This window comes from Nasonia vitripennis (assembly GCF_009193385.2).
Source record: "Nasonia vitripennis strain AsymCx chromosome 1 unlocalized genomic scaffold, Nvit_psr_1.1 chr1_random0007, whole genome shotgun sequence".
NCBI lineage: Eukaryota > Metazoa > Arthropoda > Insecta > Hymenoptera > Pteromalidae > Nasonia > Nasonia vitripennis.
In genome coordinates, this window is record NW_022279594.1 from 161,324 (window position 1) to 187,583 (window position 26,260).

At 42.3% G+C, this 26,260-nt stretch overlaps 2 protein-coding genes across 4 annotated transcripts in view; one reads left to right on the forward strand and one right to left on the reverse strand.

The window, feature by feature from the left end:
• LOC116417724 overlaps positions 1-26,260 on the forward strand; it is a 346,232-nt gene that overhangs the window by 128,546 nt on the left and 191,426 nt on the right. The gene's annotated exons all lie outside the window — the stretch shown is intronic.
• LOC107981912 (carcinine transporter) overlaps positions 1-26,260 on the reverse strand; it is a 535,006-nt gene that overhangs the window by 120,467 nt on the left and 388,279 nt on the right. For all 3 annotated transcript variants that reach the window (XM_031932406.1, XM_031932404.1, XM_031932400.2), the window contains one exon: positions 4,458-4,612. In XM_031932406.1, the coding sequence (XP_031788266.1) occupies positions 4,458-4,612 (155 nt within the window). The remainder of the gene's footprint in view (positions 1-4,457; positions 4,613-26,260) is intronic.

The window sequence follows — 26,260 nt, forward strand, 5'->3', positions numbered from 1 at the left end:
GGCTGTGGTTGCATCTTCGGGACTGGTAGTTCATCGTCTGCCTGGTCCTCCGACAGGATGTACGCTGGCTTCAAACGATCCACGGTAACTGTGACGTCCTTGCCGCGGATCTTTACGACGAACGTCTTGTCGCTTCGTCTGGTGACTGCGTACGGACGGTCGTACGGCATTTCAAGCGAGTTCTTCACGCCGTCGTGCCGGATGAAAACGCATTTCGATGTTGCTAGCTGCTTGAAAATGAAGGTCTTCTTTGTGCCGTGGCGTGTGACGTCTGCGGGCCGTAGCTGCTGGAGGTGGCGGCGTAACTCGTTGGTGAAGGCCGCTTGGTTCTCGTTCTGACGGTCGTTGGTGGTCAGAAACTCGCCAGAGAGTCGCAACGGCTCTCCGTAAACGAGTTCTGCTGCGGTTGCCTGCAGATCCTCTCTCCATGCTACCCGGATGCCAAGTAGGACGGTGGGCAGAATGCGCGTCCATTGGTCATCCTGGTGGCAGCGGATTGCTGCTTTGAGCTGCCGGTGGAGACGTTCCACCATGCCATTGGCCTGCGGATGGTATGCGGTCGTGCGGAGGTGAGTCGTACCTGTCATCGACTGAGCGACTTGAACAGGTGCGACTCGAACTGCCGGCCCTGGTCGGTGATGATTCGCAGCGGTGTGCCGAATCGGCAGATCCATCCTGCGTAGAATATGTGTGCGACGAACCCTCCTTCCTGGTCTGGCATCCGGAAAGCCTTTGGCCAGCGTGTGTACCGATCCACGCATGTTAGGCAGTATCTCTGGCCCTTCGACGTTGGCAGCATGATGATGTCCGTGTGCACGTACTCGAATCTGGCCGTTGGTGGTTGGAAGTCGCCGACTGGTGATGTGACGTGCCGAGAGACCTTGGAGCGCTGGCACTGGATGCACGCCTGCGCCCAGGCTCGACAGTCGGCCTTGAATGATGGTCAGCCATATCGTTGCGTCATCAGCTTGACCGTGGCCTTGATCCCGGGGTGTGCGAGGTCATGCACTGCCTCGAATGCTGCCCTCCGTAAGGTCTTCGTGAGGAACGGTCGCGCGGTGTTAGAGGAAACGTCGCAAAGTACTCGGACGTCTGCTCCGGGTAGCTCGACGAGTTTCAGCTGCGAGTTGGTGCCTGAAGTCTCTAGCTGCCGTAGCTCGGCATCATCTCGTTGTGCTTCGACTAGCCTGGCATAGTCGATGGGTGTAGAGATGCCCTCGATGCGAGACAGCGCGTCAGCCACGACGTTGTCTATGCCGGAGATATGCCAGATGTCCGTGGAGTACTGTCCGATGAAATCGAGGTGCCGTGCCTGTCGTGGTGTTGCCTTCTCCGGTTTTTGTTTGAAAGCAAAGATTAGCGGTTTTTGGTCGGTGAAGATGGTGAACTGTCGAGTCTCGACCATGTGGCGAAAGTGCTTGATCGCTAAGTAGATAACGAGTAACTCGCGATCAAAAGCACTGTAGCGAGTTTGCACTGGGCTCAATTTTGAGTTTATGTTATATTATGTTTGCAAAAATATTGTTATAAACTCGAATTACTATGATTAATCTCACTTTATTTTTTATATGTAATTTCTTTTTAATTGGCATACATACAAACTATTATATTACATTTGTAACTCATTACACAAATTTAACAAACCTTTTATTTTTTTGTCTATATCATTACAATATTATTTTCTTTAAATTTTCCTTGCAGCTATGAACATTTATAGCTAACATCAACGGAGCGACGTTAGGAGTGAGGTGACCCTGCTAGTAAATATATTAAAGGTTACAAATCTTGAATGATTATCACCTGATTATCCCCTGATTATCATCAACATTTTATCTCACATAAACGCATATTTATAACTATCAGCTTTATTAAAAATACTGAGCCGAAACCACCTGATAATCAGCTGACGTTTTGGCATGATTATCAGTTGATTATCAGTTGATTGTCATCTGTTTTTTTTCAGTAGGGAAATATGCTCTAAATTCATTAGATGTGCAGTTGTTTGTTACGCGTAATGTCTTTCGTGCGACCCCTGCTTACTGCTTATTATTGTGTGTGCCTGCCGTAGTATCTCTCTACCGCACTACCGCCTGCCGCAGTACCAACCTGCTACCGTTCCGGCCTGCGGCCGTATGAGCAGCTGCGATCATTTAACTGTGGCCGTATGACCAGCTGTGGCCATTTAACTGCGGCCGTATGTCTAATTGCGTCCGTACCGGTCTAGCTCACCTACTGCTGTGTGCGTGCATGACGATGTATTCAATTTTTATTTCCTCCTATACGTTCTCAAATTATTTACTTTCAACTTTTTCGTGCTATTGAGTTTTTCGTTCTATGATTAAAACTTAAGTTTCTTATTAACGTGTTTAATATTCTTAGATAATATTATTTCTTTATGCCGATTTTGTTTACGCTTCCCATTACGTTGTCGTTTCTCGTTTCTATTAATCATTGAAAAGATCTGATTGTTTTCTCTTTCGATACTTCTAATGGGGAGTGTATGAGTTGGTTAATTTTTCTGATAGTTGATTTCATATAATGGAAAAAGAGAGCATTTCACAGGTTCTAATAAGTGGGGTGCAATTTTAAAAATTTTTGGAAAAACTAATTAGCTAATTTTACTTTCGCATTGCTAATTTTACTTTTGCCCTGCTAATGTTACTTGCGTCCCGCTAATTTTACTTTTGCGTCGCTAATTTTACTTTTAGTAGTAATTGTCCAGAGAAAAAATATTTTGGCTCGTGCAGAAATCAGCCGAAAGAAAATTAACTCTTGTCCCGCGTTGTATATAGTATTTTATTCTACACCTGGCTATTTTTCCCGAAAACTAGTTTTGCGGGGCAAATGTAGAATAAGCTGAGTCGCTACCAATCCGCGATATATTGATTTCAGATCATAAGAACACCCATGCACAACCCAACGCAGAGCATCTACAGTAGTATAAGGCCAGACAACCAGAGATAGTAAACGAGGTCCTCCCATGCTAATTTCCGCTGGCATTAACAGGCCTCAGTATCCCAAACCTACAACAGTTGGCCGCAGTCAAAGGGATGCTTCTTTATCCAACCCTGATGCCAAGGGATTCGAGGGTAAATCTACAGATGATTAGAGCCAAAAACGATGAGGACAACCAATTAAGACGCAATATAAAATTAAGCAAAAGTACATTTTAAGCCACTTCAATCAAAGACAGGTTTCCTAAGTAGCCATAATGCATCATAGGACTACGAAAACACAGACAATGTCGCATTACACAACACAAAATATTGTAACAATCTCAGTTCAGAAAAACAACATAATTATAAAACCGCTTGACCAAACTCAGCAAAACTTAAACCGCTCGATTAACCTTAGCAAAATTATATATGATCGGAGAAAAACGTGTACTACTTTAAAAATTTCTTTGCCAAATCAATTAGAAAAACCGCGTAAATATTTTAGCTAAACCTAGCACATTGTATAGATTAGGCATATTTACCTTGATCTTGATTCGGGATTAGATTAATAAACACTGTAAGAAGTTAAAGTAGAAATAAGAAAGAAAACTTATATGAGAAAAATCTCGAACTTTTTTCTGAACGTAAAATTTTATTTTCATAGTTATAATTTGCTAGCAAGGGCGTGAGCTCAAGGATGTGTCGCGTGTTAAGACTTACACGCATATAGCATAGCTAGTTATAGTACAATCGTGCAAGAGTTGCCAAATATGTGCATAGCAACAGCTCAAATTTACCTTGAAGTCCAATTTCTCTCCTCCTTTCCACGATTTCAGTTCGCCCGTGCGGGTTGAAATTACATCATTCGGGGAGTCTGTAAAAGGAGGTGCATGCTGGGGCTCCCCCTCAATTTCAGCACTAAACAGATAGTTTTGACTCGGAGATAGGATCGTATACTTGAGACCCACATCCTCGGAGATCACTTCAGCATGCGTTTTTCTCTTTCATAGAATTCATTTATTGCAAATTACGATTAATAAAAATAGACACGTTTACCGATAATAATCTCTCGTGTTCATTCATTGTCTTGGTATTTTCGTTGCATCCGCGGGCATAAAACCACACGAAAAACAAAACCATCAATCCTCACACACAACAAATTGCTTTTCATATTGTAACTTAGGAATTACGTCAAAATGAATAATAAAACTATTAAATATTATAAAAAATTAAAAACCAGATTTTTAAAGATGTGATACACTTAACTTTTAGTGTATACATAAAAAAATATTCAAAAGGTCGGAAATCCTTTTTTCATGATCCAATTGCTCAGAATCCTTTAAAAAGTTGGCCAGTGAAACTTGGTAGTCTTGTGATAGAGTGACGGGTAATTCGAAAATTTTACTAAAACAATTTAGTCATAATTCAAGACGCAGTTAAGTTGTCCTAGCACGATAAAGCCAAAATCATACAATCATAAAAACTAATTCACATGGGGATATATTCAAAATTATAACTTACATATAATAAAAGGTATTTGATATATTGCTGGAATTGTTAATCCAACAATAATACGTGTTGCAGCCCAAATCCAGAAAGTATTTGCTGTAGCTGATAAACTGGCACCGGTTATCAATGTAGCCAAACATGCGAAAAATGATAATCTTCTTCCGAATCTGCAATTGTTATTTTATATTTTTAGGTAAATTTTCTAAATATCTACATAATATTATAATATCATATTTGATCATTTTTGTAAAAATCCTCCGATACTTGTAAATATATATTTTTATAATGCTTCTTTGCGGTATATATGTGCAAAGAATATGGATATATATATATATATATATATATATATATATATATATATATATATATATATATATATATATATATATATATATATATATATATATATATATAATGTAACGAGGTTTTATCCGTCGGTGAAGAGTCATGTAACTCCTCCCGGCGCTGCCTGATGTAATGGGTTGCTCCCAAGCGTTATCCTTCGATGCGGTCAGGTACGTCTCGGATACACACACACACACACATACACATATATATTGTAACAGGCCAACTGCACTTGTGCACGGCGGCCGCGAAGACGCCGCTGTATCACCGAGCGATTTACAATATCTAATACGCCACGGCTCTCCCTCGATGCTGCTGGAGTCGTCGACGGACGTTAGCCGTCGGTACAATGACAACTCCGTAGTATGCAGCCAGGTTGCCCGCGAATACAAAATGCACGGTGAGTGAAGCTCGCGTCCAGGGTTTCTCGACTGTCAACAGCGTCGACGATGCCATGACTCTTTTCCGGTGTAACCCTGCCGAGTTCGTTAGCGGAGAAAAAGAAGGACGTGACTCTAGGATCTATAGCACGTACACTTTATATCATATAAAAGAAATCGTATATTGTTGGTAGATAAACAATCGAACGCACGCGGCGAGCGAGAGGACTGAAATTTAATAGACGAGCTAAGCGTTTGGTGGCACAAACCTCGGTTTCGGCGTCTGTAAGTATTAGTTGAGACTTGCGGGTACGTAGTACGCGCCGTGGTGTGACCTCCGGCGTGCAGGGTCACACGACGGTTCCTTGATGGCTGATGGCAAGGAGACGTCCCTCCTAGCCAAGCTGTAGATGGCTCAGTGCGGGTACTGCTCGATGGCGCGTTTACGCGATCGACGAGAACACAGGATGATGTCGGTCTCAGACATCGTAGCTGCTTGTCTCGACGGTGCTATCTCCCGAGTATAAAGTTATCAGTTGCGCACACCTGTATTATCAGTTCGCTAGCCTAAATTTGTCCGACTCTCGCGTGTGCCTCTCCGCACTTGGCAGCATCGTGCTCAGCTGCCGAGCCATCATCGCACGACCAAACGAGCGCGCTATATATATATATATATATATATATGCATCCACAAACATGAAAATGCCGATGGATACAATCTCAAAACCCTGAAAATAAAGACTTGTTTCTTTTTTGCACTAAAACACGCGCGTTTGTGCGTAAATGAGGGTCATATGATGTATTTACTATATAGTTTATATAATCAAACAAACATTTTTATAGTTTTATAGCTGTATAGAATGAGAACAAATCCTACGGAGTCATAAAAGACCAAATTTTGACGATTCTACGTTTTTTCCCATTTTCTCGATGAAAAAAAAATCCTACAGAATTTTAAGTGGCAGATTTAAATTCAGCGTAAAAAATACATAAAAACAGTGTTTACAGGCATTAAATAAAAAAAATCCATTGTTCTACAGTGACTTTTGTAAGTTTTTTGCGAAAACCGTCAACTTGAACGAATTTTCCTGGGCCATACAGTCAACATCAACCTTTCTGCTTATTTTTCTGTGATTTCTGATAGTTTAGATATCATCTTCCAAAAATTTTAGATTGATATTTTGACTGGATACGGACCTATTTGATTTTGAAACACGAAAAGTCGAAATACCCCATAGTGCGGCGTTCCAAATCATTTAATACTTTTCAATTGATACTGAATTTCGGCAAGTAATATTTTTTTGTGTAAGTTGGCAGACTAATTCTTTTGGTTTTTTTAAGAATTCAAAGATAACTTTTTTGACCTAATTTTTGCGACTTTAAAGACAATTATCTCAGAACGTTTGTGCAGCGACAGTGCGGCAGCTGTTCAAAAACATAACCTTGAATTCAAACAGACAATGTAAACACATTTACTCTGCGCAACTGTGGGAAATCTGTGGGAAAGCAATACCCAACTGTATGACACATAATAGCTTGTGCAGCTTACTTCAAGAACCTACCACACTGGAGAAAAAAGTAGAGATACTGTTTTGAGCATTTGTGATATATAAACTCGTTTATTATTAAACGAAACGGCTTTTTAACAAATATTTTCATTGAAAACCATAGTTTAGCTCAGAAAACATACTAATAGACCAAAAAAACTCACGAAAAGTAACACTAAGCATTTTTTTTGTATATATATATATATATATATATATATATATATATATATATATATATATATATATATATATATATATATATATATATATATATATATATATATATATATATATATATATATATATATATATATATATATATATATATATATATATATATATATATGGAAATTGCAACACGTCTTTCGTCATCTGCAAATACTTCGGATCACGCACCTCTGAAAAACCCGCAACTTCCTCCTCCTCCTGTTCCATAGCACGCGATAACGCATCGGGAAAATGATTCAGCGCGCCCTTACGGTGTATAATTTCGAAGTCCCACTGTTACATTTCTATCGCCCAGCGCGCGAGCCTGCCCGTCGGATACTTCAAATTACGTAGCCACTCTTAAGGGCGCTGTGATCCGTGATCACGCGAAACGGATACCAGTCTAAATACGGTCGCAGCTTTTTAATTGCCCACAGAACCGCGAGTGCCTCCTTCTCGGTTACTGTATAATTCTTCTCGGTCGCTGTCAACACTCGACTCACGTACACGATCAGATGCTCTCCGTCATCTTTCTTCTGCGTCAACACGCCTGCGATTGTATAATTGCTCGCGTCGCACTGTAACGTGAACGGCTTCGAAAAGTCCGGTCTCGCGAGCACCGGCGCCTCCGTCAAGGCCTTTTTATACGCTCCGAACGAAGCCTGTTGCTCCTCTCCACAGGTCCATTTCAGTCTCTTGCGTAGGAGTTTCGCTAACGGTACTTTTAATTCCGAATCATGCTCGATAAACCGCGCGTACCAGCCGACCATTCTCAAAAATCTTTGTAGCTCTTTTACGTTCTTCGGAGCCAGATAATTGACTACCGGCGCAATTTTCTCCGGATCCGGTCGCAACCTTTCTCGATCTAAAAGAAACCCCAAGTAACGCACGCTCGGACAACAAAAATCACACTTCTTCTTATTCACTACTAACCTTGCACTATGCAACCTCTGCAACACCTTCTCGGTCCAATATAAGAGCTCTTCTAACGTTTCCATCACGATTATCAGATCGTCAAAATAATTAAATACGTGCGGCTCATATTCCGGCCCGAATAACACGTCCAGCAACCGTTGCAGTGTCATCGGCGCGTTACACAGGCCAAATGGCATGCGTTTAAACTGCCAAAGGCCCGAGCCTGGTACAGCGAACGCCCTATATTTTCGACTTTCTTTCGCGAGCGGAATCTGAAAATACACCTGTTTCAAATCGATTTTGGACAGATAAAGCGCGTTTCGTAGCCGATAAGATTGAATCCATATTTTTCATGGGATACGCGTCTTTTCTCGTTACCTTATTATGATCGCGATAATCCACGCAGAGCCTATACGTTTCATCTCCTTTGGCTATCATAACAGGCGCACTCGTATAATCACTCGCAAAACGCTCGATAATCCTCTCATTAAACATCCATAAATCTCCACTCCTTCCGTAGCTACTTGCATCATCATCGGCGATCTGCGGCGGAATTTATGCCTAATCGGCCGAAAATCCGTCACGACGATGTGATGTTCTGCTAAATGTGTTAGACCGATGCCACTCGGTTGGTCGGCTAACACTCGATCTACAAGTTCTTCGACTCTTTTACGCTCACTCTGCTTTAACTCGCGAATTCCGGCACACTCTGCCTTCCCTCTCTTTGCGTTCTCGTTACGCAAATACGCATTCCACGGGCCCTCAAAAACACGCCATAACTTTCGACCTAATCGTGTATCTAAATCGAAAGTCTCGCAGAAATCCATGCCTAATATAACGTCATGATCGAGATCCGTCACCACCTTAAAATCAATCGGATGTGCGTGACTGTCGATCTCGAGCACCGTTCGCATGATTCCCAGCACTTGGCTAACTTTCCCGGTTGCCGTTCTAACGCGCATATTCGTTGACCGCAGCCTTGACTTAAACCTCTCTGCCACGTGTGGTCCTACCATCGAAAGCGTCGCGCCCGGGTCCATTAGCGCCTTATAATTTTTACCGCCAATACTCACGAATATGAAGTTTCGATTATCCGCGCTTACGCTCGCAACTATTTCTTCGCATTCGTCTCCCTCACTGTGTCTCAGATCCAAGCCCGTGTTCGGGATATTACTCTTATCCGACACGTCTTTTCTGCCTGCGATTCTACTACTCTCAGCATCGACAGGCTGTTTCTCTACTCGATTCTCTCTCAACTCCGGCTCAGCGGTAAGCGTTTCTATTGCCTTCGCTATTTTGCCTAAATTTCTGTACGCTAACTCTTCCTCGTCACTCGAATATACTCTCTGCGCTTCTGATTTATGCGACTCGCTTCTCAACCGTAAGGCTTCGATGCTACGTTTCGAGAACTCTTCTCCCGATAGCGCTGGAAGACCATCACGCCATGTCGATAAAGACTCGCTCGCGTTAATCAGCTGACCGAACCCTCGCGATTTTAATTTCTTTTCCACGACGGCCCTTTCCTCAGCTCCCTTTAACGTAACGACGGTTTCTGTCTCTGCCGCCGTTCCGTTTTCCGGAGAGGCTACTCGCTCACACGACTCAACCCTTTCACTCAATTTCTCGTTCCCGGTTTCTACTCTCACCTTCGATCCTAACTCTTTCTACGATACTTTCTCGGTGCGAATAGACGGTTTCGTGAAAACGAACATCCCGTCGTCACTACTATCGCTACTCGAATTAGAATTTCTCCGGGGAATTAAAGTTACTTCTTCAATCCCCCGGTCTGCCCGTTTCCCAACCGCGCACGTAATTCTGAACACGTTGGACAGGTCTGAAACGTAACATCCTGCTTGCCGCAGTTTTGGCAGTACACCTACCTAAAGCCTACGAACTCCGTGTCCACCTTGCCCAGCGCTCGATTAGGACAGCTGCGGCTCACGTGTCCTTTCTGATTACACGCGAAGCACCTGACCTCGGGGCACTGAGACGCACGATGTTCCATGCCTTGACACGTATAGCACGCGCCTACAAATTCGCGCGGTTTATCACCTGCTGAAGCCTCCGCTCCTAACGAGAATTTCGTCTGCTGAGGCGGCTTCGCGCTCGCTTGCGCCTGAGGTCCGCTTCGACCCCCGCTATCACCCTGTGCCTGATTATTCGTATGCCATGCCGACGATCCTTGCCTCTGCGCGTCTCCGCGATTCACGGCGGCTGCAGCGGCAGCATGCGTTTCTCCGGCCGGCGTCTTCGACTGCCCTGTCTCGCCTTTCGACTCTGTTTTACTTCCCGGCTCGTTATTCTTCTTCTGCTGCCCCTTACCTTTCTTACCTCCCGCGTTATTTTTCGGCGGATTACCGTCTACGGCAACGACTTCCTCGTCCTTCGTCGCAGCTACCTTCTGCTTACACGTCGATCCCATATAAGCTGCCCCCAGCACATGCATCTTATCCGCATGTGGCGGCGGAGCGTAGCGCGAATCCATTTTCTTCTTGCGCTCATACAATCGACCGTACCTCACTATATCTTCAAGACTCTCTATGACTTATCGCCTATCACATCTCTATAACTCGGATGCAATTTACGATACGCGATTCCTACTTGCTCCCGATGAGAAGGCGGATGTTTAAAACGAGAAACTATGTAGCGAAAGCTAGCTATATAGTTTGCGATCTTTTCGCCCTCGCCCTGTGTCCGCTTGTACAAGTCTTCCATTCTCCTCGCGATCGTAATCCTGCATGGACTGATGCCGAAACGCTCGACAAAATGCCGACCACGAATAGAATTCCTTTTGATTTGTCCGGTACCAGATACGCGCTCGTTTTCCTAAACAACACGGCAACGCAGCTAACAAATCTCGCTCGCGTATTCCTGATCCTTCACGACACTCGTCAATCTGCTCGAGAAATTCTTCGGGATCCTCGTTTTTATCTTCGCCCGAGAATTTAATGTCCCAGCTTTTCAATGTTTTAATAGCCTGAATCCTCTCGTTCGTTTGCTTACGGCGCTTACGCGAAGAATCACGGCGACGTCGATTAGCCCTCGGTTCCCGCTCAAGAGACTGGTCGCTCTCTACATCTGATCGCATACCCTCGTCGCTGAAAATCTCGAACTCTCGCTCCGAACGTTCGCCTCGCGATCGCTTTGGCACGCGTTTAGCTGCTCGTGAAATACTCCTTCTCCTCGGTTCCTCGTGACGCGTTTCCGTGCGTTTAGCCTTCCCCGATTCGTATCTCTCATTTACTCGCCTTCCCTCTGATCCGCGGTCTTTATCTGTGCACTCGATTTATCGAAATACGACACGACTCTCACCATCTCTCGCGGCACGCATGACGGGGAAGACGCGGTGTCACTCCTCGCAACCGACGCTCTCGGTCCTAACACGGGGATGCGTGATACCTGAACTGGCGTCGTCGGCGCCAGCGTCGCGTCTCTCTCCGCTCGCGTGATACGCGCTGGCTGTTCTACGAACGGTCTCAGTGGCGCCAGCGGCTCCGGCGGCTCCGGCGGCCTCGCGGGTAAACCTTGTCCCTGAATCATTTGCGCATAATAATATGCCCACTGAGCCTGCGGTGGATCATAGAGGCTAGGCACTTCTGCCGGCGCAAAGTGAGGCGGCCCTCCTAACCCTATGTTCGCCGACGGCCTATTAAATGTTTCTACTATCGGCGCACCTACCGTCAAAAACGCTGGCGCACGCAGATGACCGGCCGTTGTCGTGAGTACCGACGTTGTAGTCGCGGTCGCAGACAACGTGGTCGTCACTATCTCGGCGCCTGGTGCTCTCACAACTGCTCTCGGTGGCTGGTATGCACATCGAGTTCTCCGGTTTCGATAAGACGTCTAGTCGCGCTCCTAATGCTAGAGACTGACTCATAATTATCCGGACGGATCGGCTCTCGTTGCCGCTGTTGACGCGCGTTACGCGCACCGTCCGGACTCGATGGCAACACGCTAATGCGATCCAGATCCTCCTCTTTGTTTATTCTAGGGCTCGGATTTATCGCAGCTACGTCCCATCGATACCACGGAATTTCTGGGTTCGTTGGATCGCGTTCCCACATAAGTAAGCGCAACAAACGGTCTCTCAATACCTCTATGTTCCCAGCCGTGCTGCAACGTCGCTCTTCTAACTCGGCGACGAGCTCCGCAGCGGCTAGTTTTCCAACCTCGAACTTAAGTGCACGCATCTTGCGTGTCACAAGGAGACGACGCATGACGTTTTCGTGCATGTTTACCAAACTCATATTTCTAGAAAAGGTCGCGGAGCCGAACAGTCGAACGCTGTTCTCAAAATCAAAACAACTCGGCGCGCCTGCTTACTCGAAAAACACGCCGCGACGCGCGCCGCAACACGCTGGAGCGCGCTCTCTGTTTCTTCCGAGAACCCCTCCCCTCGACTCTCGAGCCTTCGGCGACTCTTCTCGGAACGCACGAATTTTCTTGTTCTCTCGCGCGCGTACGAATTTTTCGGGGGAATTTAGAAATACAGTGCATGCACAATATATATATATATATATATATATATATATATATAAGTGAAAATCGATATTTTAGCAGCCACTTACTCTGCTCTTCCACCTCAGATCCGTATGCAATTTTACGAATTTTTACGACGCAACTTACACACACACATTTTCACACCTCAAAATCTCTCAAAATTAATTTTCCGATTAATTATATTCGACCGAGCCCCACGTTTATGGGCGCCATTTGTGACGTGGCCAAACTCGGGGAAATTTGAAAGTCTCCCACGAGGCCCGAAGGCCCGCATAACTCATTTTTTATAAGTTTTCTCCGCGTTTTCTTGGAGGAGGTTCCGCTGAATCCTCTCTCCCTCGCTCGGGTTTGCAAGGGAGTAATCGGAAATTATAACTCTCCAGATCTCTATTTACAGCACTTTATTCTCTCACCCGTCCTCTGATCCGTTACAAAATCTCTACGCATTCACTGTCTCTCTCTCTCTCTCTCTCTCTCATACACTCTCTCGCGTACACCTCCGATCCCGCGTGTCGCGTCCCAATCTTCGAACAAAGGCGCGCTCTCGCGCGAGCCACGCTGTCACGGCCGAAGTCGAATTTCGTCGACGACGCGGTTGCTGCTTGACGATATCCTCGCGCTCGCAATCACGCTTCTCTCTCTCTCCTTCGTTCTCTCTCTTTGTTCTCTCACTCTCACAAGCACATTCTCTCAACCACGTTCGCCTTCGCGTTCCTTTCACGATCGCGTCCGCGAATCTCCTAATTCGTCTCTGAGTACCCACTTAGTTTTCGCCTCGACGCCTAGACTGACGCTGGCAGCTCGACTCGGGATGGCAACTTCCTGGAGATGACCTTGGCGCAGCTTCCTCTCTCGTTCCCTAGGTTGAAGTGGCCTCGGAAGTCCAGGTCGTCCTCTCGATCTAGCTGCTCGCTTCGTCTTCTTCTAGACGTCCCTACGATAACCCTCGAACTTTACACCCCACAATAAATCTCACAAAGACTCTAACTCAAATTTCTCCGGCGCGTGTGTTCCGCTCGGGCGTCTCACAAAAAGTGCGCGAACGGGAGAAAACCGCGCTCTTCACCGCTCGCTCCCGCTTCTCCCACCCCTCGGTTCTCTTCGCGCGCGGTCCCATCGGCCGAAAACCGACGCGTATCAGCCTTGCACGGCTCATCTTCCCCGCTCCTCGTTGCCCCGACGGCGCGAAGCTCGGCTCGGTTTGGCGATTGGCGCACACGCTCTCCTCTCACGCTCTCTCTCACTCGCACCCATACTATCCCTATCTCCGCAGTGGCGCAGCAGTGCCACTCTCTACCGTTTCTCTGTTTATCTTCTCTCTTCCTTGGCGCCATCCTTCCTCCGCTCTGGTGATGTTTCATATTCACGTGCACTACGCGCACTCGCGATGTACCTCGGGAAAAATAGCACAAAAATTAGAAGAGCCCTGGCAACTTAACTGTCGCCAGTGGTTCTCCGCGTTCGGCTAACTCGCCTTCACACGACGTGCAAAAGGCACCGTCGCACTATATCTCTCTATATTATAGAAAAAGTTTCCCCCCTAATTTCCCCCTTAATTTTTCCTAACGGCTTCAAAAGTTAAATTCGCGCGTCCGAGTGTGTTTATCCCTTTTGCCCTCTCCTACGCCCGTATATACCTAATTATTATGATCTTTGTGTTTATCCGAAAACCCCCCAAAAGAAATATGTCCAACTTCTATTTTGAATAAATTATCTTTTCACGTAGATAATATGATTTTCCCTATAATTTTTCCTTACGGATTTATAAGATGGAATCCAATGTTTAAACAAAATCATAACAATAATAAAAATTTATCTCCATTGCTATATTCATATCGATTAGCTTATAGGCCTAAATCAATTAGTTCTATTTTATATTTTGGAAGATTAACTCAAAAGTATATATTGTATTCAAGCTTATATCATATAGAATATTGTAGACTGAATTTTTTAAGAAATAATCAGAAAAAATTACGTGTCGAATGTTATTAAGGTCTTGTTGATAACATAACAAAAAGTGCTCTTAACAATAATAAAAAAATTGAAAATAACGGAAGATTAGGTAATTTGTTTGTTTTGCCATCAACTTACATAGGAAGTCCTAGATACATGCACTAAAATTGTCTTGATTCAATGGCTATAATACGAAAAATAGACAGCCCACCGAATATATTTGTTGCGATAACAACTAATCCACAATGGCCTGAGTTGAAAACAGTACTAAAATAATTTCCGCCCGATACTTCATGCATTGATATTGCAACAAATACTGTTAGATTATTTCATAGTAAATTTCGAGCGATCCCAGCTGATATTCTAAGTGGAAATATTTTTGGAAAAATGATTGCTTATGTATACGTAATTGAATTTTAAAGAAGAGGTTTTTCGCACGCACATTTATTGTTAGTATTGGATCATAAGTGAGAGTTAACAAATCCTGATAAGATTGATGAACATATTTTAGCTGAAATTCCTGATGAGAATCATGTGGAATTACGAGAATTAGTATTCAAATTTTATTTCATATGTTACATGGACCTCTTTAAAAAAAAATACTATGTTATGATGCAGTTAAAAAAACTTGTTCAAAAAAATTTAAAAAAGCTTTTTATGATGCAACGCACTTTGAAAATAATGGTTATTCTAGATATCGTCGTTGTAATAATGAAACTAAAAACTATGTCTACAACAAAATGCTTTATGGTAAACCTGGGAAGGCTGATAATGGAATGGTTGTTCCTTTTGTAACGGTTTAACTTTCCCCAAGAGACTGGATAGTCAGTCGGTTCAGGATCAGGATAGGGGAAAGGAGCAAAAAAAGAGTCTGTTTTTATATTCTCAACAATAACAAAATATATTTCTTAATTAAAGAATAGCAATTTGGAATCAGTTGTTAAATCCCGACTGAAACAGAAATCAATTATGCGTCTTGTTAAAAATACTTCGCCTTGTCAAATAGAATTATCTAAACTAACGCGGTTGACAATTTACCAAAAAATATATACGCGATTTCGTTACAAGAATGATTCGGTGTTCGCGGCTGCGGTGTATCGGTCCGGTGGCATTATGACGGGTCGGTGGCGGATTTTGAGGTTAGGAATTCATTCGGTACGGTGGAGTCGTGTGCGCACGGCTACGCCGATCCGAATGTGTCATGTAACAACGATCTCGACCGCTCTGTGTGCGCACAGTAACGGCCAGGATAGTGTCATGGTGTTTTGAGGTTATCCCTCGGATTTGTGGAGTCGTGAGCGCACGGCTTCACAAATCTTCGTCGCTCGTCTCGTTCTTCTCTTTATCCTGTGTGCACACAGAGATAAAGCGAGTCGTGAGATGTCGGCGTAAGGCTGGCTTTGTTGGTTAGGAATTTACCTTTGTTTCACCAGAACGTGAGCGCACGACCAGGCGAATCACAAGCGGAACTATTGTTACTCCCTTAACCCTGTGGACTCACAGTGGCAGAGGGAGGCAGCAATGTGTCGGAGTGTAGGGTAGGATTTTACGGTGGTACCGGGTGTCGCCCACGTGTGCTCACGTAGACGAGGCTCGATGTCGCTCGGGTGTTCCGGGTTGCCTCGTGTGCTCACGATGGCAATTCGGAGTTTCGAGTTTCGGTTCGTCTACCAAATCGTCACGTGGGCTCACGAGACGATTTCGTCGGCGTAGATCTATCTCTCGCTGTTCAATGTAGTAACGTGTACGCACGATACTACCCGGAGTAGAGCTCGAGTAGAACTGCCCGTTGTGCCGCGCGATCCTCCTTATAAAGGCGCGCGGCGCGGATGTGTATAGGTGCGTTTGCCTGGCGTGTCGCCGCTGAGTCGCTAGCTAGCTGCCGCGCTCCGCGCTCGTGCGAACTCGCCTTGCGGATGTTGCACGCGCGCGCTCAATCCGCCTCGTGCGAATTCGCCTTTTGTTCGTTGCGCCCGCGCTCGCAGCGCATGCCGCGTCTATTGCGGCCGCCTTCACACGTATATATATGTGCGAGACTCGTGTCTCGTTACACCTTTAATCCAACTCTTGTTAGAAAATATAACTGCCATATTAATGTTAAATATTGTGCATCTATTATGAGCATCAAATATTTATACAAATATGTTCCTTCGAGACCCGAGGAGAAAAGTTCCGCCGTGAAAACGGTGTCGAGCGAACTCGGCGAGGTCGACGTAGAACCCGTGGCGCCATCTCCCGTGCTCGAGTTGAGTAAGCTACGTCGCGACTTGCTGCGCTCGCCGCCAGCGCCGCCGGCCTCGAGTCTCTCTCTCTCTCTCTCTCTCTCTCTCTCTCTCTCTCTCTCTCTTTGAGCAGACCTCAAATAGTGTTGTTGTCATCACGGGCTTGCACTACACCCGTGAGACCTCGCTGCATCTTCTCGCGTTTGCAGTCCTAAACGCACTTGACCCAACGGTCCTGCGGAGAGATGTTGCATCCGTCAGGGTCATGGGTAGGCTCGATGCACCCCGGAACACCGCCAGGAGTGATGGCAGATTGCCACCACTGGCCGTCACCCTCTCGTCGAGTGCACTAGCACGAGCAATCGTCGTTGCCAAAGCTCGTAAACGCAAGCTCCACACCAACGAGCTGGACGCAACCGTGATGGAGGAGGCCAAAGCTCTGAGCCCTGACCACCAAGGGCTCATAAACATCAATGAGCTACTCCCCACCGACGTCCACAAGCTGCGTTCACGGGCTAGGCTGGAAGCCAAGAGGAGGCAGGGCTGCCGAACGTTCGTCAGGGACGGGAGATTGTTCGTACGCTGCAACGATGACAACGAGCGTACCACCGTCATCACCACCGACGCCGAGCTGGATGATTTTTTAGCTCGGATCCCGCTCGCCGTAAACATCACTCCACAATGAAGCTGCCACACATACATTTCATCCCATCACGTCCGCCATCAAGCTCATCCGCCGTGTCTTCATCGGGTTCTAAGGTATCTCTGTCTGAAGGTCTAAGGGTCTGTCATTTTAATGCGAACTCTCTCACGGGTCACATTGAAATGATCAGGCTCTTTTTATCGACTCGCTCTTTATTCCACGTAATAGCTGTTACTGAGACCTGGCTAAGCGAGAAGGTGACATCCAGCCCTTCGCTGGATGATTACCTGCTCTACAGACGAGACAGAAACAGAAACGGTGGAGGTGTGGCCCTCTATATACACAAATCTCTGACGGTTAGTGTTATTTCATCATCCGACGGTGAATGGTCCGGGAAGCCAGGCAAGCCTGAATACCTCTTTTGTGAGATATCGGCCAAGGGAGTTTCTTCCATCTTCGTGGGGGTTGTGTATCGTCCACCTCATGCTCCTTTTTTCCAAGGCTCTAACTTTATTAACGAACTAACAACTCACATGCAACTACTCCACGAAGGTTATAATGGGGGACTTTAACTCTGACCAACTATCCTCATCTGAAGATGCCAATTTCATCAGGGCCTTCATTGATGAGAACTCTCTTTCGTCCGTTCCCTATGGTGCCACGCACCATAAACAGGGTTCTGACACCTGGCTTGATCTGTGCCTAATCGACGAGCAGGATCGCCTGCAGTCATACTGGAAGACAGACGCACCTTTCAACAACGGACACGACCTTATCACGGCCACTCTCGACGTACAGATTCCACGCTACGTACCAAATACATACTCATACAAAAACTGTAAAGGAATCAGCGCTGAGACGCTGAGAGACTTTCTTAGCGTATGTGACTGGTCATCTCTCACCACTTCATCACTTGACGACTGCATATCTTTACTTAACGCTAACCTCACTAATGCCATCAACCACCTCGCTCCATTGCGGACTGTGACACCAGGACGACAACGTCACCCGTGGTACACTGCGGCTCTTCGTGGCCTTGTATCCGAGAGTAATAGACTTTACAGGCGTTTCAGGGACTCCAGGCTCGAATCAGATCGACGCGTTTACAGATTAGCTAGAGACTATGCTCACAAACAAGTCGAGGAGGCCAGGCTGAATTATTACTATTCACGCCTGTCCACCTTGACCGATATTGCTGAGATCTGGAAAGAGCTGGAGAAACTTGGAATTTCTGCCACCAAGGCCCCCTTACCATCTAGATTCACCACAGATGAACTCAACACGCATTTCAGCGCGATCTCAAATGATCCGCTGGCTCCTGCTGTTGAGGATTATCTTGTTACCCTGGAAAGTCTTGACCTCCCGGAACATTTCGAATTCAAACCTATAACGGAATCGGAAGTGTTGGCTGCGGTGTCGCACTTTGACACTCAGGTCAGGGGTAGCGACGGCATCCCACAGGTTGTCATCTCAAAAGCATTGCCGGTTCTTGCTTCCTCACTAAGTCATATTTTCAACCTATCCCTTAGCGAACCCTGCTTCCCATCTGCCTGGAAAATGTCACTTGTGCGCGCACTCAACAAAGTCAGTTCACCAACAGCCCTGACTGATTACCGTCCGATTTCACTTCTCTGCTTTCTTTCCAAGGCTCTGGAGTGGCTAGTGCACAGGCAAGTCTCAGAATACTTTGATTCAAGGCTCTTACTAGATAACCTTCAAACAGGCTTCCGCACTGGTCACAGCATTCAGTCTGGCCTAATTAAGCTAACTGATGATGCCAGAGCTGGGATAAACAAAAAGAAAGCAACACTACTCCTTCTCTTTGACTTTAGCAAGGCGTTTGACACTGTGTGTCACGTCAGGCTCCTGAGAAAGCTATCCACCTTTGGTTTCTCAAAGCAAGTCATCCGCTGGTTTGCCTCCTACCTCTCTGGTAGAGAGCAGGCCGTCGTTGGTGACAATAACGAACGTTCTTCTCCTCGGCGTCTCAACATCGGCGTCCCGCAGAGGTCCGTTCTGGGTCCCCTGATGTTCGTATTGTACATCAATGACATCGGTTTCTGCCTTGATACCGATGTTTTCCATCTCATCTACGCGGATGACTTGCAAATTTACAGTCAATGCCACCTCGAAGAGCTCGATTCTTTATCAAACAAGATGAGTGCCAATGCTGAGAGGATTACTGGTTGGGCTGCACAGAATAAGCTAAAACTTAATGTTGCTAAAACTAAAGCAATTGTCCTGGGCTCTCCCTACTACATAAACGCATTACCCTCAACAGCTAACACTTTCATTAACATAGGGGGTGCCCAGGTCAGCTTTGAATCTTCCGTGCTTAATCTGGGATTGGTGCTCGACTCTAAGCTTACGTGGAGGGAGCATATTACACAAGTGTGTAAGCGTGCTCACACGCTAATGTACAGGCTTTACTTTTTCAGGAAAAGCACCAATCTCAGGTTGTGCAAGCACTTAGTGCAGGCCCTCCTGTTTCCTCTTATAGACTATGGTTCTCTCGTATACTGTGACCTGACGCAGGAACTCGACCTAAAACTTCAGAGGCTCGTGAATACAGGAATTCGGTACATCTATGGTGTAAGAAGAGATGAGCACATCTCCCCATACAGGCGGGAGTTGCAGTGGCTAACCACTGCCGAATGCAGGAAGTATTTCACTGCTTGTTTCCTAAGAAAAATGTTTAACACAGCCGTACCATCATACGTACTGGCATACTTTGACTTCCGCGTGACACTTCGGCCTGTTAGGGGGGAGGTGATATCTCTGGATATTCCGACATTCGCGACGGAGACGCTGAGGAACTCGTTTCATATCAGCGCCTCATACCTATGTAACAACCTACCATCTCACATTCGTAACAATACATCTGTCTCAGGTTTCAAGAGACTAGCTAAAGAGCACTTTCTTGAGCTTGAAAATACAAACACTTGAATCTCTTGTACACATTCACGCAAACGCACACACTCACACACTCTCGCTTAACCCATCTTCACATTATCATACTATCACAATACACATTTTTGCTGTACTACTATTCCTGCTGTATACAATTTATCGTACAACATATTGTACGCCAAATAAATCTAAATCTAAAATCTCTCTCTCTCTCTCTCTCTCTCTCTCTCTCTCTCTCTCTCTCTCTCTCTCTCTCTCTCTCTCTCTCTCTCTCTCTCTCTCTCTCTCTGGATCTCTCGTCCTCTCTTGGTTTCTCTCATTTTCTCTCTTTTTCTCTCTATCACTACTTGCATGCCGCGTTTAGCTCGCGACTGGTTCCGCGAACGTGGTTGCGCGCGCGTCGAAAACGTGCAAGTCGGTAGAATTGCGCTACCGACTTGAGTCAGCGGAACTGCGCCGCTGAAACGAAGCGAAGATTCTCTCTGAGAATCGTACAAGTTCACGACATACCCACACATACACACACACACAGTCCACACTTCTTCTATTTCGCAGCTAGTAACATTTTCGAGAGGGGTTTTATGCCGGACGGCTTTCCTCTCTCATTCTGAGCGTACTAAACATACTCGTTTTCGCTCAACCGTATTCTCTTATTTCTCTCCCACACCTCTCTCCTCTGCGAATTTCAAAAATAAGAACGAGCGGGAATCCACGCCTAAGGGGCTTCCCGCGCGACAATTCAAATATTTACACACAGGACATGATCGTGCTCTTATTAAAGTGAGTGAAAATTATAAAGATAAAGCAATATACGATGAAATAACAGAATACATGGATTGTAGATACGTAGGGCCGATGGATTATGCTGCATGGCGTATTCAAGAATTACCAATTTGTGCTTGTTCTTATAGTGTAGTTAAATTAGCTATTAATTTACAGAATCAATAAATAATCGAACAACAATTTTTGATGAACACAACAATTGATATAGATTCTCTCAATCACGAGACAACTTTAACAGCATGGTTTAACCGAAGTAAAATTGATGATTATGCCAGAAATTGTTGGTATATTGTTGTAATATACCAGAACATTCTTTTTACGAAAAAGAAGTGGATTAGACGTTAAAACTATTCAAATACTTTAGGAAGATTGACCTGTGTGATTCCTAACGAACAAAAGTTATTTCACTTAAAATTAATATTACACAGAGTTAAAGAGGCAACCTCATTTAATGATTTGAAGTACTTTGAAAATAAAATGTATTGAACATTTACTGAAACAGCAATAGCCATGAGATTAATTGAAAATGATGAAAAAATTTTTCATATATTTGATGAGGCATGTAGAATTATGTTACTAGAGCAATTGCGTTTGTTTTTTGCTTGGTTTTAACAAATTACCATTAGCACGAACTGTTTGGGAGAAATACAAGAATTTTTTTTGTGAAGACTTTGTAGTAACTTGAATTCATTTGCATAGCATGAAAATTGTAATGTTTTTTTGTTATTCAAGTAAGCCCAATAAAAACTAAAAGTTTTATAGCGTAGCTTGCTTTTCTTTTTTACTTTCGCTTTACTTTTTGAATTTCTAAACCAGCGACAGTAAAATTTTTTTTATTATAAAAAAACGCGTTATCCTCGAAGACACTGGCACACCAATTTAGTAGAGGAGGGGGTACCCCCTAGTATAATTAAATGTAATAATCAGAAGTTATTATAAAATTAGGAAGTAGATCAATTTATATCTTTTTTAATATACAATCAAGGACTCTAATTCTCGTTCTATTTCAATCCTAAACTTTTTTAATAGAGTTAATACAAAGAAAATGTAATAATATTTTAAACTATTTGTAAAATTATTTTGATGAATTTTATTTTATTATCAATTTTATAAAAGTATTATATTCGACATTAGTTTTTTTATAAAAATAATAGAAATTACATACGTGTCATTGGGGTGCGCCGTAGCACGGATTGGAAATGTTTGCATAAAGTTTGATGATTTTAATTTCATCATATTATATTAGATATAATATTTAGTATACTCAAAAGATTGTTTATACATTATAATAAAAATGAATTCTTAATTTTTATTTATCTATTACTAAACGAATAATTCATTTGAATTGTATTTCATAAGAAAATTATATTGTGCATTTGATTTTTAGTAAATTATAATTAAAGTTAAAAATGGCTTTTGAATGTTGGTGACGGAATATTTCCAACTTATTTTGAAAGTATCAACGAAGTAGTTGAAATACTAAAAGAAATTTTATGCACTAACAATATTATTGATAAAACTTATGGTAGTAGCATAAATAAACAAAATATTAATAAAAGAGTAATTTTATCTCCAAAAAATACAGATGTACTTAGTCTTAATAATTAAATTCTATTAAAAATTGAAGGTAAAGTTGAAGAATAAAATAGATTTAACGCTTAATGATAACGACAAAAATTTAAGAACTGATTTACCATTTGATTTTATAAATTCACGAACACCAAATGGCCTTCCACCACATAAATTAAAATTAATAGAAGGAGCAATTGTTATATTATTGAAAAATATAAATTTAAATGATGGATATTGTAAACGGAACAAAATTAAAAATTGATGCAATGTTACAATATTCTATTCGTGCAAAAATAATTGATGGGAGTAAAATGGGAAATAAAGTATTGAGTATTTAATATCAATTTAATCTAAATTACATATTAATAAACCCGTTTCTAACGTCGCTCGTTTAAAATATATTCTGCAATAGTAATAAAATAAAAGTTTTGTTTAAATCTTATTTCCTAATTTTTGATAATATTAACAAAAAACATCTTGATGATGATCATAAAATTTTTATTAATAGGCTGCTTCCGAGTAAAGATAATTTACGCATATATTTTGAACAAGAACAGTATCAAACTAATTCTTATGATTGCGGCGTTTTTGCTGTAGCATTTACAGTCTGGAAATCTTAACTGTAATATTTAAGAAATCTGAGTGTAGCGGACAATGAGAGCTTAAACAATATATCTTGAGAGTTATTTGAAAAATTTAGAAGTATTTTCAAAAGCTTACAGTAATTTAGACGGCCTCTCAGAACATAGTGGAAGCCTTTTTGAAGCTTGCATTAAATTTTGCTGAAACTTTCATGAAATCTTTTAAGAAGTTTTTTGAACGCTTACTGTAATCTTTCTCAGTAAGTTAAACGGCTTCTCAAAAAATGGCAAAAGCTTTCAGTAAGCTTTAATAGACATTCACTGAATCTTTGATAAAATCTTTTGAAAATTATCCCTGGAATGTTTAAGTAATATTTCCTGAAATATTTTTTCGTCAAAGTGTTGCGGTCATTTTTATCTTCCAGGAAGGTTACATGAAAGCTTTTCAAAAGATTTCACAAAACTCATTCAAATTATTTCACAATATTTGTGAAAGCTAACTGCAATCTTTCTCAGTAAGTTGGACGGCCTTTCAAAACTTTCTTAAGCTTTCAGTAAGCTTCATATTAATGCAATATTTAATAAAATATTTTAAAAAGATAGTAGCAGTAGTACTAGTAACTAGTACACTAGAAAGTACTAGTAATATCGACTAAAATATTTCTGAGGTTAAAGTGTCGCGGACATTTCCGTCTTCCAGAAATGTTACACGAAAACTTTTTGAAAGGTTTCCAAGCGTCCGTGGAAGCTTTCAGGAAGCTTCCCCTGACCTTCCATGCTATGTGAGATTTACAGTTGCTATTGTATTTAATATTTGCCCCATGTAATGTACCATTTGATATTAGTAAAATTCGAGAATATTTTATTAAAATGTATGAGACATTTACTTAATAGAGTAAGAAACGTTACTCATGCAATAAAATTTGCAGAATTTAAATCAAATTTTAATAAAATTAATATTGAAGAACTTGAGGTATTATATACAGAAAGACTTAGGTAAGAACAGCAATCATCAATTAACTCTTTTAGAAGCACATCAAAGAAAAAATAAATAAAATATAACAATTTTACATAAAATGTTCTGTAAATGTTAATATTTAGATTGAACTTTAATATGTAATTTACGGTTTTTTGAATTAACAAGATACAATCTGGTAAAAATTGTCTTGTATAATTCTGTTCTTGCTGTACATACTTTTTTAATTTCATTAAATTTATACATGTATGATATATCCGTGTATAAATAATTTTTTGCATTTTCATCATTCTGATTAAGTAGAAACCATGCAGTTAACGTTAACGTCGTATTTAAATTTTTATTCAATAACATTTCTTCACAGCCGTTTTTGAAGTAAACTTATTGTTCATTCATAAGATGAACTGCTGATCTATACATATATGACGTTTGCTTCAGGAGGACTGACATACCTGGTATTAATATATTGCTTAATTTCATCATAATTATAATCTTCTTTTTCGCTTTCTCAGTCGTTATCAATAGTTAAAGACACATCAATGTTACTCGTTCTTAAATATTCGCAACCATTGTCTTTAAAACAATATTTAAATAAATATTGAACGGCCTGTACAGTTGAACACACTTCAACGTTAATGTGACAGTTAAATTTTAATAATAAATATGGATATGGATTATCTTTAACATTTCGTTCAAACTCAAAATGCTTTGCATTACAAAATTCACAGATTGCATCCATTTTTCCTTAATAATTCTCAGTAATTGATGTTACATCTAAAAAAACATTATTTGTATCATGCGAATGTAATTTTTTCTTAAGTCTCTTTTTTTCTCTTCGTTTTTTATTAATATCACCTTTTTCTACTGCCCTTATCTTGTTATGATCTAATATTCTATTTAAATTTACTCTTTTATTATTTTTGGTCTTACCTGCTTTTGATCGTTTTTCACGTCTTTTTTTGTTTATAGCAGTTTTACTTACACTTATTTGTTGATATCCCAATTTTCTGTGAAAAGCTTTTTTTTTATTTAATGTGTTTATCTAATAATATTTTATCTTTTAAATCATTTAATTTTACCACAGGATAACATTTATTTTTGTTGGAGGAGGTGGTGAGGTAGACTACAAAATGATGAAACACGTGTGTATAAGAAAACGCACCGAAGCTTTATTGTAACTTAAGAACAACGATTACTCTTTAAGAGTGCTCTCTCTTTGAGAGACGGCGGTGAAGTAAGCGACTGAGAGACGAGAGTCTCTCTCACCGAGCGCGCTGACGGCGCGCTGACGGCGCGCATGCGCTTAGGCTTTAGGGACTGACGAAGAGCGAAAGTGCTGCTGCTACGCGCAAAATCTAACACTCTCTCTCACTTTTGACTCTTTAGTCCCAGGACTCTTCATCCTTTTCTTCCTGTGATTTCTCCTCTCCGGAATTATCTAAATAAACATAAAGAGAACTCATTGATTGTTTTGATTTAAATTAGTTATTTTATAAGTTAAGTCCTTATGTAAAGTATCTTGTAGAGCTTTCATAAAAATATCCTCAAGTTGTTCTTTAGATTTAACCCATTCTACTACAACATGACCTCGGTTTACACATTCTTTGATATAGTGGTCGCGTCTTTCTACCATATGTCTAAGTCTATTTCCACCGTTAACTTTAGCACAAGATATCGCAGATGTATTATCGCATCGCAGTGTTATTGGATACAAATTCTTTTCAAGCATAATTGATACAGAGTTATGTAAGGACATTGCCTCTTGACAAGCCTCACTCATAGCTACATATTCAGCCTGACAAGTTGATAAAGCAACACTTTGTTGCTTGTGCGTTCTCCAGGCAACAGCATTACCGAACAGCTGAATCACATACCCGCAGGTAGTCAGAGTGTTCTTACAATCTGACAGACTCGCATCAGCATAAGCGGTCATATTCTCAGAAGCATTCAGAAAGATTAAGCTATAATTCTTTGTCCCTGATAAATACTGAAATACTCTCTTTACCATCTTCCACTCGTTGGTTGTAGGATTGACTTGGTGCCTGCTAAGCACATTAACAGCATATGAAATTCCAGATCTCGTTGTACCTGCTAGATACAAGAGAGATCCAACAGCTTCTCTGTACAGTCGGTTTGGTATTCTCTCTTCTGTATATTCGTCTTCCTCCCTCTCTTTCCTATCACAGCTCGCTGCATCAGTAGGTTTAATAGGAGTCTTTCTAAATTTAAATTTATCACTGATTCAATTTAATAATTTGTTTGTCTAAGTCTCTGCTGATAT